Source organism: Phyllostomus discolor, chromosome 8 (assembly GCF_004126475.2).
Source record: "Phyllostomus discolor isolate MPI-MPIP mPhyDis1 chromosome 8, mPhyDis1.pri.v3, whole genome shotgun sequence".
NCBI lineage: Eukaryota > Metazoa > Chordata > Mammalia > Chiroptera > Phyllostomidae > Phyllostomus > Phyllostomus discolor.
Genome location: NC_040910.2, coordinates 74168154 through 74187008, shown reverse-complemented (window position 1 = coordinate 74187008; position 18855 = coordinate 74168154). Strand labels below are relative to the sequence as shown.

The 18855-nt window shown below is 53.7% G+C and overlaps 1 protein-coding gene and 1 long non-coding RNA gene across 3 annotated transcripts in view; one reads left to right on the top strand and one right to left on the bottom strand.

Annotated features, from left to right (window-relative positions):
• The window catches only part of SPNS3 (sphingolipid transporter 3 (putative)), a 41693-nt gene extending 23066 nt beyond the window's left edge, over positions 1-18627 (top strand). Inside the window, exons 9-12 of one of the 2 annotated variants that reach the window (XM_028534411.2) lie at positions 11007-11072; positions 16886-16984; positions 17133-17304; positions 18272-18627. In XM_028534411.2, coding sequence (XP_028390212.1) covers positions 11007-11072; positions 16886-16984; positions 17133-17304; positions 18272-18345 — 411 coding nt within the window. In that variant the 3' untranslated portion in view covers positions 18346-18627. The remainder of the gene's footprint in view (positions 1-11006; positions 11073-16885; positions 16985-17132; positions 17305-18271) is intronic. The other variant, XM_036033238.1, reaches the window with a different exon arrangement.
• LOC118502116 lies at positions 13660-16416 on the bottom strand. Its single transcript, XR_004904791.1, has 2 exons — positions 15228-16416; positions 13660-13962 (listed from the first exon to the last, which is right to left on the bottom strand). It is a non-coding gene; the product is annotated as an uncharacterized LOC118502116 (long non-coding RNA).
• Positions 18628-18855: the final 228 nt, after the last annotated feature.

Here is an 18855-nt window from a genome sequence, read left to right as displayed (position 1 = left end):
TTGTGTGTACCAGTGTAGTCATGCTCTATGTGTGTTGTATGCTGTATGTACATGTATGTTCATTCTATATGTGCATGGTGTGTATGAGTGTGTCTGTGTGTGCCATTTTGTAAATATATGTGTGTGTGAGTGTGTATCAGGGCATGCAGGTAATTGTGTGGGATGTGTGTGCACATGTGTGTCTGCAGCTGAATATAGTTTTTCTTCCATTGCTTTTGTGGCTGTAGCTGCACTGTGTGGCAAGGAGGGGTTTTGGTGGCTAAATCATGCTGTTTCTTTCAGGGCAATGAGGTTTCTTGAGCATAAAAAGTCTGCTTTGGGACCTTCCCTGGGGGAGCTTATGCCCTGTGGCCCACCTGCCGGTACAGAGGGTTCTATCTCTTCCCTCCTGCCAGTCCCCTTGGCAGAGGAGGTGGACTTTTTGGCTGTTAATTGGGATCCAGACATGCACAGCAGGTCTTGGCTCACACCCTCTTCCTTGGCCTTCTTCCCAAAAGTGTCTGTCCTTCAGAGGAGAAGGGGTTTGTACGCAGGGGAGGGGTGGAGCCCAATGCAGGGGCTCCACCGCCCTGTCCCGGTTGCTGGAGGACATTGCTGAACTCTGGTAGTCACCCCTTGGGTGGGCTTTGTGGTCCAGATGGGAGGGCAGGAGTTGGGGATAGGAGTGAGCACTCACTGAGGTGTCTGCAAGACCTGGACATCGTCCCTGCTTTCTCATTTACCAGCTCTGTGAGCCAGGGTAAGATCTCAGCCCTGCTGTGCCTCGATTTGCTCAGCTATGAAATGGGAGTGCTAGTACTTACCTCTTGGTTTCCTTCATGAACTAAATGAACTTTTGTGTTTGTTCTAGTTACTATGGATAAAACTTAGCAGTTTAAAACTACAAAAACACATATTTGCTCACAAATTTGCACCTTGGGCAAGGTTGGGGGTAGGGGTAACTTACCTTTTCCCACCGGGCGTTAACTAGGCAGAATGGGGCTAGATCATCCAAGGCTGAGGGAAGTCAGAGATTGATGCTATCAGCCGAGACCTTAGCTAGAGCCATTGACTGGAACAGCTGCCTGTGGCCTTTCCATGTGGCCCGGGCTTCCTCATAACATTGTGGCCAGGTTCCGAGGACCAGCATCCTGAGAGAGAGCGCCCGTCGAGCCCTATCGCCTTTTATGATCTACCTTTAGAAGTTACACAGCATCGCTTTCATGGCATTCTGCTCTTTGCTCGAGCCACAGCGTCTCACTCAGATCTGAGGGGAGAGAAAATAGATTCAGCCTTTTGGTGGGGACTAACGGTGATCTACAGAGCATGTGGAAGTATCGCAGTGGGTATTCTGGGTAAATACAGCCTGCCATAGTGCCCCAAGGGCACCTCCTCCTCTGCGGTTTGGGTCCTGCTGACATCCAGCATGGTGGCAGGGAGCACCCGGGCACGTGGCCATGAAGCCCCCACAAATGGGGGCCATCCCCTGCCTGGGCAGGTCTCTAATTTCATGCTGCTCTTTTGGTCTCACAGGTGAGAAACCTTGGGGTTCAATTTTTACCTCAAACCCCTGCTGGGTCTCCCGGGCTGCAGGAGCAGAGGCCTCAAGGGGCAGAGGCAAGGCCATAGAGAGGTGGCTGGATGAGTGGCATGTTCTCTTACTTACCAAGTATTTCCTACACACCTCTTGTGTGCCAGGCTCTGTTGCAGCTCTGGCAACACTGGATATACCAGTGAGGGAACAGGTAAAAATATGTATGTAATGAAATAAACATGTAAAATAATCGGTGTGTTAGATGGGGGTGAGTGCTATGGACTATAAAAGAGCAGGGAAGGGACTTGAAGAAGGACACGGGCTGTGCAGGGTGGCCAGCGAGGCCTCACCGAGACGGTGACACTTCCATAGCAATCTGAAGCAAGTGAGGGAGGGAGCCATGTGGCTGTGGGGGTGGAGTGGGGAAGAGCACTCCACGCACAGGGGGCAGCAGGTGCAAAGACCGTGAAGGGCAAAGCATGGCCAGTGTGTTTGAGGAAATGTGGTTGGAATGGGGTGAGCCAGCGGCGAGCAGGGCCCGGGGGTCAGGGGTAATGGCGGTGGGGATGCAGACTGTGTAGGGCCCTGTGCATGTAAGGACTTCGGCTTCAAGTTTAAGTGGAATGGGAAGCCATTAGAGGATGTCTAGCGCAGACGTGAAATTATCTGACATATGGGTGTATTGGGTATCTATTGTACAACAAATTGCCCCAAAACTTAGTGGCTTGAAACAATGACTTATTATTTCCTGAGATTCGGTGGGTTCCCTGGCTAGTCTCTGTATTTGTGCTCACTCACGTGGCTTCCTCCGCCTGGAGGACGGGTGGAGCCGGAACCCAAGCAGGCCTCACTCAGGTCTGGCTGTTTGCAGGGTCCTTGGTGCTCCTCCATGTGCTCTTTCAGCCTCCACTAGGTTAGATTACTTCCTTTTTTAAAAAAAATTAATTTAATTTTGATTTTAGAGAGAGGAGAAGGGAGGGAGAAAGAGAAAAAAACATTGATATCAATTAGTTGCCTTCTGTACACACCCCAACCGGGAACCAAATCCACAACCCAGCCATGTGCCCTGACTGGGAATTGAACCAGTGACCTCTTGGTTTGTGGGACGATGCCCAACCCACTGAGCCACACTGGCCAGGGCTAGACCACTTCCTTACACGATAATGTCAGGGCGGCATTCCAAGAAAGCAGACGTGGAAGCTGCAGAGTCTCTTAAGGCCTAGGCCAGGAACAGCGCAGCATCACTTCCACCTTATCCACTGGTCAAAGCCAGGTGCAAGGCCAGCCCAGTTTCACCTTGGAAGGGCCCTGTACAAGAGCATGACTGCCGGGAAGCAGGATCCAGCGTGGGCCATCTTGTAACGCCTACCAGGTGATTTAACGGGGTCTCTCTGGCTCCTGTGTGTTGGTGATAGAGCAAAAGACAGAGACAGAAACAGGGAAAACAATTGGGACACATTCCTAACTGTGGCCAGGACCAGGGCAGTTATGGAGGAAGTGTGGAGAAGTGGTCAGATTATAGGGATATTTTGGAGGTAGAATCAACAGGATTTCCTGCCGGGTTGGGTGTGGCGTGTGCGTCAAAGGCGGGAGTGTGCGGGGTCGGAAGGAAGCCTGGAGCCGGTGTCCACTGAGAGGGAGAAGACTGAGGGAGGTGCAGGTTTTGTTGTTGTCTTTTTAGAGGGGCAAAATGAGCAATTCAATTTTAGATGTGTTAAATTTAAGATGCCTCTTAGGACAGCCAACTGGACATGTTAAGAGGCGGTTAGATCTAGATGAGTCTGGAGTTCAGGAGACTGGCCCGGGCTGGTTATTTAAAGCCGTGGGGCTGGAGGAGACCAGGAGGGAGTGAGCATGGGGAGGGGAGAGGAGAGGACGGAGGACTGAGCTCTGGGGCACCGCAGGTGGGGGCTGGGCGGCACCAAGACTGGGACCACCGAGTCAACCTACCACCCTGCACCAAATGCCCTTTCCATTTTTATCTGGGGGAAATTTTAAAAACAAAAGCAAAGGCAGAAGAGCACACAGAAGAGAACAACAATGACCCATTTTCTCATCTTTCAGAATTAACTTCTCTTAATATCTTGGCCTATTTGCATCCACTTTTATATAATCAGGTGATTGTCATTCTAGACGTTTCACACAGACTTGTGTGCTTACCAATATTTTCACTAAGCTGGGGTCGTATGGTAGTGCAATTTTGAAAATGGGTTTGTGGATCTGTAATTCACGTACTGTACAATTCACCCATTTAAAGCACACAATCCAGTGGGGGTTCGTGTATTCACAGAGCTGTGCAGTCGTGGCCACGGCAGTCTGGGAATAGAGCATCCCCCCAAAAGAAACCTCACACCCACTTTCAGCCTCTCCCCAGCCTGCCCTCATCCCAGCCCCAGGCAACCACTAATCTAATTTCTGTCTTTATAGACTTGCCTATTCTGGGTATTCCACGTAAATGGAATCATATAATATGTTTAATTAGTTTCTATAGATTTACCTGAAGAAATTGAAGTGAAATCACAGGAATTATTTAACTTCACATTAATTTGATAACTTGGGCTTCTCACGTTGCCCGCTTCTTCTCTTCCCAGCCCCCAGAGTTTTGTTAGTTATATTATTCGTTTTCCTTTTTCTACATTTATAACACTCACGGTCTGCTCTCTGAGCACAGTTCTTATAGTTGTTTGACAGTTGTTTCAGTCCCAGGCTGAAATGGATGCAGTGCTCATTATCCGTCTGTTTATGTAGATCCTCTATTCATGAGTTCTTTATTTTGCTTCAGCTGCTAATTGGGTCGATTTTTGTGGTTAAGTAGTTGTATCCATCCCCCCACCCCCGCCCCACGTGGCCCCAGGAAGGGTAGAGAGGTTGTATTCTTTCGGTTCATTATGTCTGACATTGTCTTCTCTTCGATGCTTTACTTGAACAACATCTAACTGGGTATAATATTCTTGGCTCACATTTTCTTTCCCTCATTACTTTGCAAACATTTGCTCTGTTGTCTTTTGGCATCAGATGCTGCCATGGAGAATAAAGTTAGCCTGATTTTTTAAAAAATCCTCAATGTTGAGTCACTTTTTCCATCTGGATATCTGAAGATTTTATTATTCATTTTTGAAATTCAATAGCTTAGCTAGTTACTAAGTTATCTCTTGCTATGTGACAACTCATCCTCAAACTTAGCCATTTAAGACAACACACACATATTACCTCTCAGTTTCTGTGGGTCAGGAAGCCAGCATGGCCCAGCTGGGTCCTCGGCTTCATGGTGTCTTACAGCCACAGTCGAGGCAAGGCCGAGGAAGCCAGAGGCAGGGGTCTCCAGAGCTGACCACAGCTAGGCTACGGCTCCGTGTTAAGTATTCTGTATCATGACAAAATCTCTTCCTAGGAATGTTCTTACCTGCTGACTCAGTACTGAGTGTCCTCCTTCCCCTTGTCTCCTTGAATATTTATGTGTGTTTATTTGGTTTTTATTTTTTCACTTGGGTTGGTTTATCTTCCAGGCTGGGACTAGGGTGAGGCAAGCAGGGCACTGAGGACACATTTAAGGGGGGCTCACTCTCTGGCTTGGACTCTGCATTGGTGCACCCCGAGAGTAAGCAGCTCCTTCTATTTGCTGCCTCAGGTGCCTTGCTGGCCGCACACTAGTCCCAGTCTGATCAGCTTCCTCTGCCTTCCAAATCACTTACTTCTCTCTAATGTTTTCTTCTCTGTGTGTTTTTAAAGATCACCAGTCAGTGAGATTATATTAAGTCTTTGCTCTGTATCAGTTAAGTCTACTTTCATTAATACCTACTCTGTTTCTAGCTGTTTATAATTTATTTGTTCTGTAATGTTGTTTGCTGCCCCCCCTCCATTTATTTCCTTAGGTTTTTTTATATCCCTTTACAATTCATCCTATGTGGTTTCATTTTATCTTTGAACTCTTACTTGTTTGAATAAACATTCAATGTAGTTTGAAGCAATTATAAGACATTTTCTTCTGCTGCTTCTCCTATTATCTATTTTCTAGGTTGGTGGCTGCTTCTTCTTCTTCCCCTTCTCCTCCTCCTCCTTCTTCCTTTTTCTCTTTCTCTCTTTCTTTCTCTTCCCTTCCCTTTCCTTCCCCTCCCTTCTTTTCTTTCCCTTTTCTCCCTTCTCTTCCCAATCCTTCCCTTCCTTCTCTCCCTCCTCTCCTCTCCTCTCCTCTCCTCTCCTCTCCTCTCCTCTCCTCTCCTCTCCTCTCCTCTCCTCTCCTCTCCTCTCCTCTCCTCCCCTCCCCTCCCCTCCCCTTTCCTCTTTTCTTTCCCTTCCCTTCCTTCATCTCTCTTTCTCTGCTGAATACTTTCCACTGGCTTGGGCCTGAGCAACTCTGCTCAGATACCAGATGTGCTTTGATGGAGTGTGGGTGACTCTGTTCTTGACTCTCTTCCAGCCTTCTTTGTGACCATTCTCTTCAAAGGAGCTGCAGTTTGAGAGCCAAGCAGTAGGTTTTCTGTCGCCTGAGGGAATTGCAGGGCTCAGGTGAGGCAGTGAGGAGTCTTTGTTCCAACACCTGGGCTCCTCTCTCTTCTGGGATTTAGGTAAATGCTCTACCACATTGTACCTAATTACAGGGCACATCTCCTCCTGGGATGGGGACTGTGAGTGGCCGTGAGTGGCGTCAGTAACTGGAGCCATTGTTCATTTTTCTGCACTTTCATCCATTCTCCCCAGCAGCTTTTCCTACTGGTTCTCAGTCAGGAATGGGGACTAAGGACTCTCTGCTGGTTTTTTTCCCTCTAGTACGGGGGTTTTGGAGAGTAGTTTTGGGCAGGAGAGCTGAGAAGGGCCGTATGCTCTACTCTAGTCCTGAATTGTCTGGGGTTTTTTTCCCCCTTGTCTGCCAATATTTAATGTTTATCTCATTAGGTTTTGTTCTTTTCTTTGGTAAAAAACAACTTTTTCTGATTTACTTTTTTTTTTTTTTACTTTCCGGGGGGGAAAGGAAGTCTATGTTGCAATTTCATTCTTTTATCTCAGCACAGGCGCTGCGCCAGATGATCTTTAAGGCCCTTTCCAGCCCAAACTAGATCATAACTCTGAGTATCCTGCTTGCCCAAGGAGGGACAGGGCCACCATCACACAGCGCAGAGCCAGCTTGGCTGTCCCAGGGCCTTGGGACATCCAGAGGGGATGCTGTCCTTCTGAGCCTTGAAGGCTCCTGAAGAAGGACCAGGCTCAGAGGCCCAGTGTCTGACCGGCCTGGTGCCCATGGGGGAGACTTGTGAGGTGGCTGGCCGGGATCAGCCAGGAGACATGCCCACTACAGCTGTAGTTGGGGTCGGCTAGGGATTCTGCTCTTTGGCCCCTGGGTGGGAGGCACAGGAAGCTGGATTGTTCAGGTGCCCCAGCTCTGGAGGCCTCTCCTACAACTGAGCCCTTTGGAGGGCTTCTTGAATAAGCCCTTTTTCTCTTGCACCTTGGGCTGGAGTAACCAGAGTTGCCAGGGGCTGCCTCATAGGGACTGAGAGAGATCCACCCGCCCTTCCTCTGAAGGCCCCATTTCCCTGCCAAGATCTAGCAGGTGTCTCTTCTTGGATGGGCAGTGGAACCCACCGGAGAGCCCACAATCTCTGCTGAATTCTCCAGGAGGATACCAGAGCTCTGCTCCCTCACTGCCTCACTCCCCGCCTGCCTGCCTGTCAGGCTACTGGGTTGCTGCTGGCCCCTGGGAAACAGGTGGTGCCCTTGTGCCCTGAAGCCAGTCCCTGCAATTACAGGTTGGCAAGCCTGAGGACAAAGTGTGCCAGCCATCTCGGCAGCCTGCTGGCGGCCAGTCTGTGCCTGGGGCCTTTGTCTTGACTGGCCCAGCCACACGGGGAGAGGAGTCAGTCCATGAAAGGAGAGGATTGGGGCTTAGCTCTCCCCAGTCTCCACGGGCACATGGGGGATGTTTGCCTTCTCCCTTACTGCCGGGACCTGGAGTCCATTCTTTGCAGGTCAGAGACCAGTTACTGCCCAACTGGAAGACTGAGATGGACTGAGGGGAAGACACTGCCCCCTCCACCCCACAGGGACTGAGCCTTCTCTGGGCAGGGGCTTCGTCTCCCCTCCTGCTCCTTCCTGTGCCTACTGTGCCTGCAGGTGTGCCCGAGGGGAGAGGTGTGTGTGTGTGTGTGTGTGTGTGTGAAGGTATGAGTGTCTGTGTGTTCGAGTGTGAGAGCACAACCATGTTTGTGTACATGTACATGTGTGCACACACATGACGGGTGTGCTGCCCATATTATGAGACAACAAGCATGCACATGCACACACTAGGCTGTTTTTCACCAAGTTCCCCCCAGCAAGTGTGTGCCCATGTTCACAGGCACTGTCTTGTTGGTTGGTGCTTTTGCCATCCAAGTTTTAACATTTCAAATGTCAACCATGTTTTCTGCATGTGTGTGTATTTGTGTTGTGTGAGTTTTGTGTGTGTCTCAGGTTATAAGTGTCCATGGGTATGTGCACATGTATAACTGTGCACGTGTGTTGAAGCTTGTGTGCATGTGTGTGAGGTCTTGCGTATGCACGTGTCTGTGCATGCTTGTGTGCCTGTGTGTGTGAGGACGAGTGCCTGCATCACAGTGTGAGCGGGTGTGTGTGTGCCCCCCTCTCTGGTCAGGGGTGACTGAGGCCGGGGGTAGTCATCGGCACTGCCCCAGCTCGAGGGGGAAATCCTCTGGAGTCTGAAATGGAAAAGGCCAGAGGGTGAGGGGCAACAGGGTTCTCAGGCTCCAGGCAGCATTCCCAGGCCCTGTGGCCCAAGGGGACTGAGCCAGGGTGCAGGGAAGCGTGCACAGGCGCTAAGGGGACAAGGGCAGAATCAGATTTCCCTTTCGGAAGTCCCCTCCAGGGCTGGGGGCCGGGGGTGGTGCTGTGGGGCCTGGGAAACTGGTAAGGAGGAGAGAGAAGGAGAGGCCCGGACCAGGCCAGCAGCAGTGGAGGGGAGGAACGGGCTGACTGGAGGGACATTCAGGATGCAGAATGGACAGGAGTCAGTGACTGGAGGGCTGTAGGGGGAGCCAGGCACACAGGAGCTGCCCGCCTCCCCCACCCTGCATCTGGCCCCAGCCACACCACAACAGGCTGTCCCAGAGAAGCAGCTTTGGCAGCTTGCTGGCAGCCAGTCTATGCCTGCAGCCTGCATCCCAGCTGGCTCAGCCACAGTAAGGACAGAGATGTGGCCATCAAGGAGAGGGTGCCCAGGAGGTGCCTGGCACAGTGCAGCTGAAGCAACCATGCAGGCATAGCTTTAAACAGGTGACTAGATTCTTCATGGTGACTTTATTTCCTGCATAGCCCCTTTGGTTAGTTCGTTTCATTTGTAATTGAGGGACTCCAATCTGAATTGGTTATGGAAGCCACTGAATTTAAGACCCAATTTGCATGCAACCTGTGGGGAACACAAGGAGTGCCTAGTGCTGGGCGAGGATCCTGGCTTTGGAAGCACAGGCTGTTGGTTCTGGAGGTGCCTGGCAGAGCATCACCACCCTGATTGTCATGTGATATGGTTGGGGAAACCAAGACCCAGAGGGTGGTGGCCTCCCCAGGGCAGCCCAGCATGGCAGGGTGGGGCCAGGTCTGTCCACCCCAGGGGGTCACACCCCTTTGTTGGAGAGCCCCTCCCTGGGCAGTCATCTCAGGAGACTCTGTAATTATGGGATTGGGAGGCAGCCTCTCCCCGGTCAGGCCTTCGGCCCCTCAAAACCGCTGTGTGGGGGCGAGAATTTGGTGGCGTCGTGACGGTTTCCAGGTGTGTCTGAGGAAACCTGGCATCCTCAGGCGGCTTGTTTTGCCTGAATGGCCCCATTGTGGCTGCAGCCTCCCTTTGATCAGCTCTATTTTGGGGTCAGGATCCACCCTGCCCCAGCCGGAGGAAGGAAAAGGTGTATTTCAGTGTGTGCTGTGGGTGTGAGGGAGCAGGGACAGACAGGGGAAGGCTGCAGTGCCAGCCGGGTGCTCAGTGGGTCCCTGGTCCCCATGGCTGCTGCTCCATGGTTTGGGGGGAAGGTAGTGACAAGCTGGAGGTGTAAGGAGGGGAGGGCCTGGCAGTCCAGGCAGAAGTGGCTGGAATGTGAGGGAAGGGTGGGTGTGAGCCCAGCCCAGGCTTTCTCGTGGCCTCAGGAGGCTTGGAATGTGAGTCTGCAGCCTGCCTGGGCCCCACCTGAGACCTGCCTGCCAGCAGGTCTGATTCCCACCCCTGTGGGTGCCCAGCCCCTGTCCTAGGCCCAGAGAGAGAACCACCCCATCCTAAAAGGTTCCCAAGTTCAGGTACAGAAGGCCAGGGACTGGTTAGGCTGAGAGAACACACCCAGCTGCTCTCCCTCCTTGGTGGGTTCTGCCCTCTCTCCCTGACACAGGCCACATTCCTGCCCCGTCCAGCACAGTGGCTGCATTTCAGCCTTTTTCCCTCTGTTCTCGTGGGTCCTCTGCTGGCATTGCCGTGGGGCTCTTCTCAGCCCATCCTGATCCTGCCCATCCTTCAGGGCTTTCCTTAGTACCACCTCCACCGGGAGGTCCTCTCCATCCTCGGCTTTCTTCTAGTTTCCCTCCTGCCTGCGTCCCTGGCCACTGTGACTGCTGAGGCATCTATGGAGACTCTTCCCACCCCGCACACCAGCTTACTCTCTCACCTTGCCCAGGGCCAGCCACCAGGGTGAGGGGCTTGCCAGAAAGTGGCTTGGTGTATGACCTTGGGCTTCAGTCTCCTCATCTGTGAAATGGGTGTAATGGTATCTACCTCACGAGGTGGCTAAGAGGTTAGACAGGTGACTGGATTGGACATGCCTGGCACAGAATAGGTGTGCAGGTGGTGCTCCCTCGGTTCCTCTGCCCTGGGTGCGCATGGGCCTTAGGGAGCTAGAGCCTGGGCTGCCCAGGGCACAGCCCCGTGATTCCAGGAATGACTAAGACTTTTTTCCCTCCTCCTTGCTGCTTCATTAAATTCTTCTTGAGTGAGTGGAATGAGGATTGTCCTAATCCTTTGGCTCGAGGAGGAGGGTTCAGGGAGCTGGAAGAGACAGGCCCCAAGTGGCCTCCAGTTACCGACAGACATCGGGGTAGGGAGCGGGCCACACAATAAATACAGGCCTTTAGGGGAACACAAGAATGGTGAGCTTTTCTCTTCTCTGAGCCTGTTTCCCTACCTTTAAAAGTGGCCTGGATGTCCTGGCTGCCTCCTACTGGGGCTCTGTGGGTGACCTCAAGCCCTGAACCCTGGAGGCGCTCCACCAGGGACAGTGCTGTTCCCAGGCCCAGGGATGGCACTGTCCTCTGGGTCATGGCTCCCGGTCTGCCCCGGGGGAGTGTTTGCCCACCCTGAACTGCTGAGACTGGAAGCTCGGGTCCAGGCCTTGGCCTCCAGTACGTCTTGCTGGGGCCTTCCTCTGTGCAGCCCCAGCATCCTTATCCACAGTGTGGAGAGACATTGCTCAGAGGGGTCAGAGGCTGAGGGCCAGGAAGCCTCACCCCGGCTGCCCTCTCTCAACAGGTTTTCCTGGCCCTTGGGGAGCTGCTTCTGTCCTGCAACTGGGCGGTGGTTGCTGATATCCTGCTGGTAGGTGGGGGGGTCGGAGTTGGGGCTGGTCCTGGGGCCTTTTGAGCAGGGGGTACTGGAGTCTGTCTAGCTCAAGGCTGGAGTTCTGCTATTTGATGGCCTAGAAGTTGGGAGGGAGACCCTGGGATCAGGGTCCAAGGTCACTGAATAGTTGCCTGGGGCCAGGGGCCTCCCTGACACTCCTAAATATCTCCTCTGACTTTCACCCCCATTTTGCAGATGAGCAAATGGAGGCTCAGAGAGGGCAGGTGCCTGGACAAAGGACACACAGTATGCAAAGGCACACGGAGCCAGAACTGCAACTTTTTGATTCCAGGGCTCCCTCCTTCCCACTCTCTTTCTTGACTACACTCCTCAGCGAGCAGGCCCCTTGGCCTCCCCTCTGGGCTTATAGGCAGGGATGCCTGACTTTAGGGTTAAAGCCACTGAGCCCAGGTGGATCCAGGCCTTACTCACTCCCACGTCCTGGGCTATAATGAGGCCTGATGCTCTCCTGACCACATGACTCTACTAGGTCCAGAGTCCAGCCTCCCTTCCTCCTTCTAGGAGACATGAAGGAAGGACTTTGAATACAGAAGGGCTGTGCCTTTGTGGATAACACAGGGTCTCAGACCTCAGAGCACCCGAAGAGCCCTCATCCTGCCTTCTGGCAGCCTGGCAGCAGTGTAAGCCAAGGGAATCGGAGCAGCTTGGCAGTTGGCTGAGGGCTGGCCCGAGGATGGTGCGGCAGGGCACAAACTTGGATTCAGGAAATGGACCTGAGTTTCAGCCTGCTTTTGTCACCTCAGCAAGTCACTTGGTGTTTCTGAGCCTCAGTTTCCCTGTGTGGCAAACGGGGATGGGAATGCCTTATGGGTTATTGTGAGGGTGAAATGAGATGCCATGTGTGAAGTTGTGGCCCAGTGGCTGGCGCAGAGAGTGCTGGCTGGGATTCTGAAAGCAATGCAGAGGTTTCCACTTCCTCATTTTCCATCTCCCAGAGATACCCAGGAGTCCTAGAATCTGAGTTTGAAAGGGCCATGGGGAAATGCAGCCGTTCAGTTAGCCAACAAGGCCTGTTCGGACACCACTGTTGATGGGACGCTCACCTTCTGCCTAGATGTTTTGTCTCCTCCCGTCTCCTCCCTACAGCCCAGCACGGATGTGTAGACCGGCCTGCCCTACCTTCGACTTCTGGGTGGGCGTATCGGCTACAGGGCTGGCAGGGCTTCTCTCCTCTCTCCTGCTCTCTCCTCCTCTCTCCAGGCAGGAGACCCCGGTTCATGCCCAAACTCAGCTACAGACCTGCTGAATGGCCTTGGGCCTCAGTTTCCTTGTCTCTGAAAAGGGGGTAATTATACCAGCCTGGCAGGGTAAGCAAGAGAGCCTGCAGGAAAGCCCTGGGTAAAAGGGAAAGCAGGAAAGTGCTGGCAAACGTTTTCTTTGAAGAAGTGCCCACTTTTAGGCACAGGGAGTTACTCCCCAGCTCCAACATAGCTGTTCTCTCAGGCAGTTGAGGTGGAGCTGGAACCTGCCCCCACCCCCCACAGCTTCCTCCAACTGCCCCCCACTGCGCTGTTCTCTTTTCCACGTGACAGCACCACAAATATGTGAAGACTGCGCTTATGTTTCCCCCAGTGTCTGTGTTTGCAAGAATGATTAACCTGGCCAAGCCAGGTCCTTTGTAGAGCTCTGTGTGTGTTGGGAGTAGTGGCAGGGTGTGGGGGACAGGTAGGAGGGCCAAGAGGCTGTTCAGCCACACTTTGACCCATCCAGCTCTGCTGGGGAGCTGGCCAGAGCTGTCCAGGGGGCCAGCTGGCCATGATCCAGACCACCTGGGGCTCCCCGGGCTCCTTCCCTGGCTTGGAAGAGTCCAGCCCCCAAAGCTTAGCAGGACCCATCACCCCAGGAAGGCTTCGTGCCCTTCTCCTGCCTCCCTAAAGCCCCTTAACAAAAGATTGCCTTTGGATCCTTTGTTGGTGGGAACTGGACCTTGCAGTCCTTGGAGCTCAGTTCCTTGACAGAGACAGGGGACACACAGAGAGTGGCCTTGGGGCAAATGCAGGTGAAGGGCAGGCTGTGAGTACCCAGTCTGTGGAGTGGAGGGGCAGACACCAGCTGGGAGCAGGGTGAGGGAGGAGTGGGAGGTGAAGAAGGAGAGCTGGAGTGTAGACAAGAAGCTGTGCCCGAGGACAGAGGACCGGAGCTGGAGTTGGCTGCAGATTCTGGGAAGAGGGTTTTATGAGGCAGGAGCAGCATCCTGGGCCACGGAGGGGAGGAAGGTGGAGAGAGGGTCAGTAGTGGGTGGGATTGGGGGGGATGTGCTGGAGGGAAGCAGCCTGGAGCAGGACAGGGACAGGAAGTGTGTGGGGATGTGGGTGTGGCAGGAAGTGCGTTAGGGTCCCATCTTGCTCCTCAGGCACAGGTGGTCTCATTGGGCGAGATCCAGGGAGTGAGGAGGCTGTAGGGGCAGGTTAGCTAATACCTGCTACCCACATCATGAATGTTCCCGAGGGCTCCACTGGCCTGTGGTTCAGTCCTGCCTCAGAAACACTGCTCTCTTTGATCTGCACATCCACAAATAAGAGAAGCCAGATTCTCTCTGGTCCAGTGGGTCTCAAAGTTTATTGATTCAGGTTTGGGGAGCTTGTCACAAACTCAGATTCCAGGCTCTTTATCCTCAGAATCTAATTCAGTAAGCCTGTGCTGGGGCCCAGGGATCTGTCTTTCTAATGACATTTCCGTGCGATCCTAATATAGAAGTGCCTCCAGTTGGAGACCACTGGTCTGGTGCAGCCAGCTCTCCAGTCCATGAACCATTCTGACTAGTGTGGTCCCTCCCCTGGGTCACACCTGCTCAGACAGGGAGCTCCCTCCCTGAGCCCTGAGAAGCCCCTGTCTCCTGGAGACTCTCGTGATGAAAATTTGGCTCCATCACAGCCAAGTCCCACCTCAGACCCACTTGGGCAAGCTCCCCCTAGCTCTGCTGGGCTCCCAGGAAGGCTGACATTTTGTGTCCCCAGGCTGAACTCCCTGCCTCCCTAAACCTACTGATGAAGTGTCCAGCTCCCTCCTAACCCTCCTGTCTGTCTGGGCCACACTTGGGGTGGCCCAGAGCCCGCTCACCCCACCCCAGCAGTGGGGAGTAGAGCAGAAGGAGAGCCCCCCCTTCTCCCAGGTCTGTCCTCCGAGGCTCCGGAATCCCATCAGGCTCATCTCCCCTCCTCAGCAGACTTCCCCCTCACCCCTGGGGGGTTAACACCTTCCTGTTCTGCTGACCCCATCTCAGTGCTTCCCTGCTCTGTCTCCTGCCCCCCAGGTAGCTGCCCACTCACACCCCGGGGGTTTCTGGGGAAAGTAAGGGCTGAGTCGGGAACTGGGGAGGCAGGCTGCTGGGGAGTCCGCACCAGGTGGTTGCCACTGTGAACTCTGTGGGCCCAAGGTTGGCTCTGGTTAGACCCCAGGCTATAAAGGGAACAGCTCTTCTAAGAAGGGAGAATAAAAAAAACAAAGGTGTATTTGTCTCAGAATAGAGCAAGCCTGGGTTTTTGGGAACCCAAAGCTTCTTACTTTTAAAATTACTAGCTGGGCTCTCCAGCTGCTGGTGGGCCCAGCCTTGGCCTTTTGGTCATATGGAGACAGTGGGGACCCTGAGTAGCCTGGGGGACATCTACCTCTCTCACCACTCACAGCAGTGGCTTGGTCTGGGCCCAGTTGGCTGGGGTTCTGGGAGGGGAGGATGGGGCCAGCTTGCTGGACCTCACTCTGAGGGTCCAAGCAGCCCTGGCCCCTGAATGGACTTTTTTGGACACTCAGGGCCCTGCCTGTAGGAGTCCCTGACCTTTTCCCCCAAACTCCTAGTGAGTAATCACATAATTATGGGGTGAGAAGGAAGCACTTGGGGAAGGTGCAGCGCTGTGGTCATTTCCTTCTCAGGCCTGTTGGCGGATGGCGGTGGTGGGTGTGCCCAGCTTTCCCAGCACCTGGAAAGTGTGGCTCAGCATCTGTGACCCTGGGACTGTTACCTACCAGAGTGACTCCTGTCACGCTGTCTTGCCCACCCACAAGACCCCTCTTACCAGACCCCCTGTGGCTCCCTGTCCCTGGCCTCTGGCACACCTTTGCTCTCACTGTCCCTGGCTGGAAAATCCCCTTCCCCAGTCTCTCCACAGTTACCTGTTTGCAGGGCTTGGGATGAACTTGTCCTTTTATCCTTCCCTCTGTTTCCCAAATGTTCTAGAACAAACACATGAATGTTGCTGGGAAGATTCCTCCTTGCTCATAGCAGCAGACTTGTCAAAAGGCCAGGCTCTGGAGGGAGAAGGCCTGGGATCAGGGCTCATCCTGCTGCTTCCTGGCTGTGTGGCCCTGAGCAAGTTACTTACCTTCCCTGTGGAGGGTTTCCTTGTTGATGCAATGTGGATGATATTAATTTCTCCCTCATGGCTTGGTTGAATAGATAGGTTAATATATATAAAATATAAAATGCATATAAATAATATAAAATATAAACATACATAATATAAAATAATGTTGGTGACTATTTTAATTGTTATTGCTCTCTGATGGGCTCAGATTAGAGACACCTTATCTCAGGGAAGCTCCCCTGTGGCTGCTCTGTCGGGACCATGGGAAATGTGGCTTCTGCTTGAACCCCACTTCCTCCATGCCTGCACCCGCCCTCCCCATTCCCTATCCTGTGTTCTGGCAAGGGGTTTCCTGGGACCAGTCTCCCAGACAGTTCTACTTGATTTATTTAGTTGTCCCAGTTTCAGCTAGCCTCCTCTGTGCCTGGTGCTTTGCTGTACCCCAGGTACCCCAAGAGAAATCAGGAGCTTTGCCGCCCAGACAGGTGTAGGGATAAGAGGAGGTGGACAAAGAAGAACCCGTCCCAGCTGTGGGGGATGTGCACACACAAGGGCTGTGGGAATTCAGGGCAGGTCCCTGAGCTCTGAGAAGGCTTCTCAGAGGAGGTGGCCCAAAGGTCAGTCCTGAAGGACAAATAAGGATGCTCCAGTGGGAGCAGAGAGGGGAGGCTGGCCAGGCAGAAGGCACAGCATGCTCCAGAGCCCAGAAGCATCATGGGATATTTTTCCATCTGATGTTCCTAGAAGCCTCCAGGCACCAGATGAAGAATGACAATGAACATAGCCTTCTATGTAGGTATCGTTGTTATCCTCATTTGGGGCTGAGGAGACTGAGGCACAGAAAGGTGAAGCAACTTGCCCAAAGTCACACAGCCAGTGAGTGGGGGATCTGGGATTGGAACCCGGACATTCTGGCTCCAGAATTCATATTTTTAACCTCCCTATCCTCCTCTGTGGAGTTACGTGGGCCTTTCCAGCAAAGCTGCTTTTGGTCTCTCCCAAGTGGGGCTTGAACTTCCTGAGAGAAGGACCGAGCTATCTGAACTCTCCTGCCAACATGCCCACACATGCAGGCTCCTGGGTGCATACCCACTCTTCATCCCACCAGCCTGCACTACTACTGCCTGGGTCTGTGATCTACAAGGCCTCAGCCCCATCTCTGTTGTCACAGCCATGCCCTGTCCCTGACTAGTTTAAGAGCAAACCCTCAAGAGGGGTGGCCTCATGAGGGGCCTTGGCACCCCATCCTGGAGGATAAGGGAGTCTTCCCAAACCTCAGTGGGGCCTGATATTCTGGTGGCAGGCTTCAGGTACTGGGGTCATGGATTCCCTCTCATCTGATGCTCTTGGCCTGCCTGTCCCACCTCCAGGCAGGTTCTTGGCAAGTGGGGAGCAGGATGTTGGGGCAGGGGCATCCTCTCGCTGCCCTTGCCTGGGGCGCTCCCCTGGTGCTCTTGTGTTTTGCAGTCAGTGGTGGTGCCCAGATGCCGGGGGACAGCAGAGGCACTTCAGATCACAGTTGGCCACATCCTGGGCGACGCTGGCAGCCCCTACCTTATTGGACTTGTAAGGCTGGGTGGGGTGGCTGGGCTGCAGTCGCACTTGAGGTGTGCAAGGTGGGGCAGGGCTTGGGGAGGAACTGTACACAGTGAGGCCTGAAGGTCAGCCTGGTGGGCCTGGCTGGCCTGGTGGACCCAGCCTCCCTCCCCTGCAGATCTCCAGTGCCCTGCGGGCCAGGTACCCCGACTCCTACCTGCAGCGCTTCCTCAGCCTTCAGAAGAGCTTCCTGTGCTGTGCCTTTGTCATTGCCCTGGGAGGCGGCTGCTTTCTGCTGACAGCACTGCACCTGGAGAGAGACCAGGCCGAGGCCCAGCAGCTTGGCGCAGGTATCCCCATCCCTCACACCCATGCCAGGTCCGGGCTGAACCCCATAGGGGCAAGGAGCACTGGCCACCCCTGAGCCCCTGGCCAGTTTATTCATCCATTCGTTCGTTTGTTCGTTCATTCGTTCATTCATTCATTCATTCATTCATTCATTCATTAAAAAATAGGTCTTATGCCCTTACCATCTGCCAGGCAAGGTTGCAGATGCTGCAGAAAGAATGCTACATCCAAGCTCCCATGGAGCTGATGCTCTAGAAGGCAGACGCATTCATGAAACAAACAAACAAACAAACAAAAGCAAAAGATAGAGTATGTTTCAGGTGATGGATGCTATGGAGAGACATAAAGCAGGAAAGTGAGTAGAGAGGAACAGGTAGGGGCCGTTTGCTGTTTTTGAAAGGATGCTTAGGGAGGTCCTCACTGCACAGGTGAGACTGCAGCAAAGATTTGGAGAAGGGGAGGGAGGGAGCCATGCAGCTCTCTGTGGGGAGGAGCTGCTCCTGAAGAGGCCCTGAGGTGGGACTGTGTTTGAGGGCTGGCAAGGAGGCTAGCAGGGCTGGAGTGGCAGTAAGGGAAAAAGGACAAGGTGGGTAGTGACGGGGCTGGGGCACAGGGGCCTTTGAGGGGCCCTGGCCAGAACCATGGCCTTAGCTCTGAGATGGGAGCCCTGTGGGATTTCTTGCAATGAGCCTTAAGGCAACTGGTTTACTCTGCAAAAGCACCACTCTGGCCGCTGTGTTGGGAACAGACTGCAGTGGCTTGGCATCCAGGCAGAGAGGCCACAGGAAGCTCTGCACCATCAAGGGGAGCCACAGGGTGGGGCCATGACGGTGGCACTGAAGAAGGGGTTGGATCTGGAATTTATTTTGAAAATGGAAACTAGAGGATTTCCTGACAGACTGTGCCCGGGGCTGGTCCCAAACCCCTTTTGCTCCCTCTGGGACTGGCCAAGCTGCTTTCCTCCCACAGGGATCCTGGACAGCGAGGACGTGGAGAGCCAACACCTGCTTCCCAGCACAGGGGCCTCCAGAGAGGACTTTTGAGGGCCCTGCCTGCAGCCCTCCTGCTGCCCTCCATGGTGTCAGTGCCTCTGCTCGCCTTTGACTGTGGCTCAGGGGCTCCGGCCGAGCTGCACCTGCCACATCTCCGCTCCCAGCCAGGGATCTGGCAGTGCCTGTGGTAGGGCTGGGAATTGAGCGATCAGCACCCTCCGTGGGAGGCCTGGGCCTGTGCCTGCACCCAGCACGGGGCTGCTCCGGCCTGAGGTTCTCAGCCTGTCTGCCAGTGGGCCCTGATTAAAGTTAAGCTGGTACAAAGTTCGTGGATTTCAGGCCTTTGGACAATTTTGTTATTTATAGTCTCGATAATACTCTGCTGGAGTGGGAGCAGGAGAGGAAGAGGTGGGCAGTCCTGGCCAAGGAGGCAGGGCTGCCCCTGAAGTGGGGAAACTGAAGGAGCTGCTCAGATGGGTCTCTAGGTGTCCCCTCCCTGGACCTCCCACTGTGACTCAGCCTCCCCACTATACAGGGTCAGGCGGGCACAGGACACCCCTC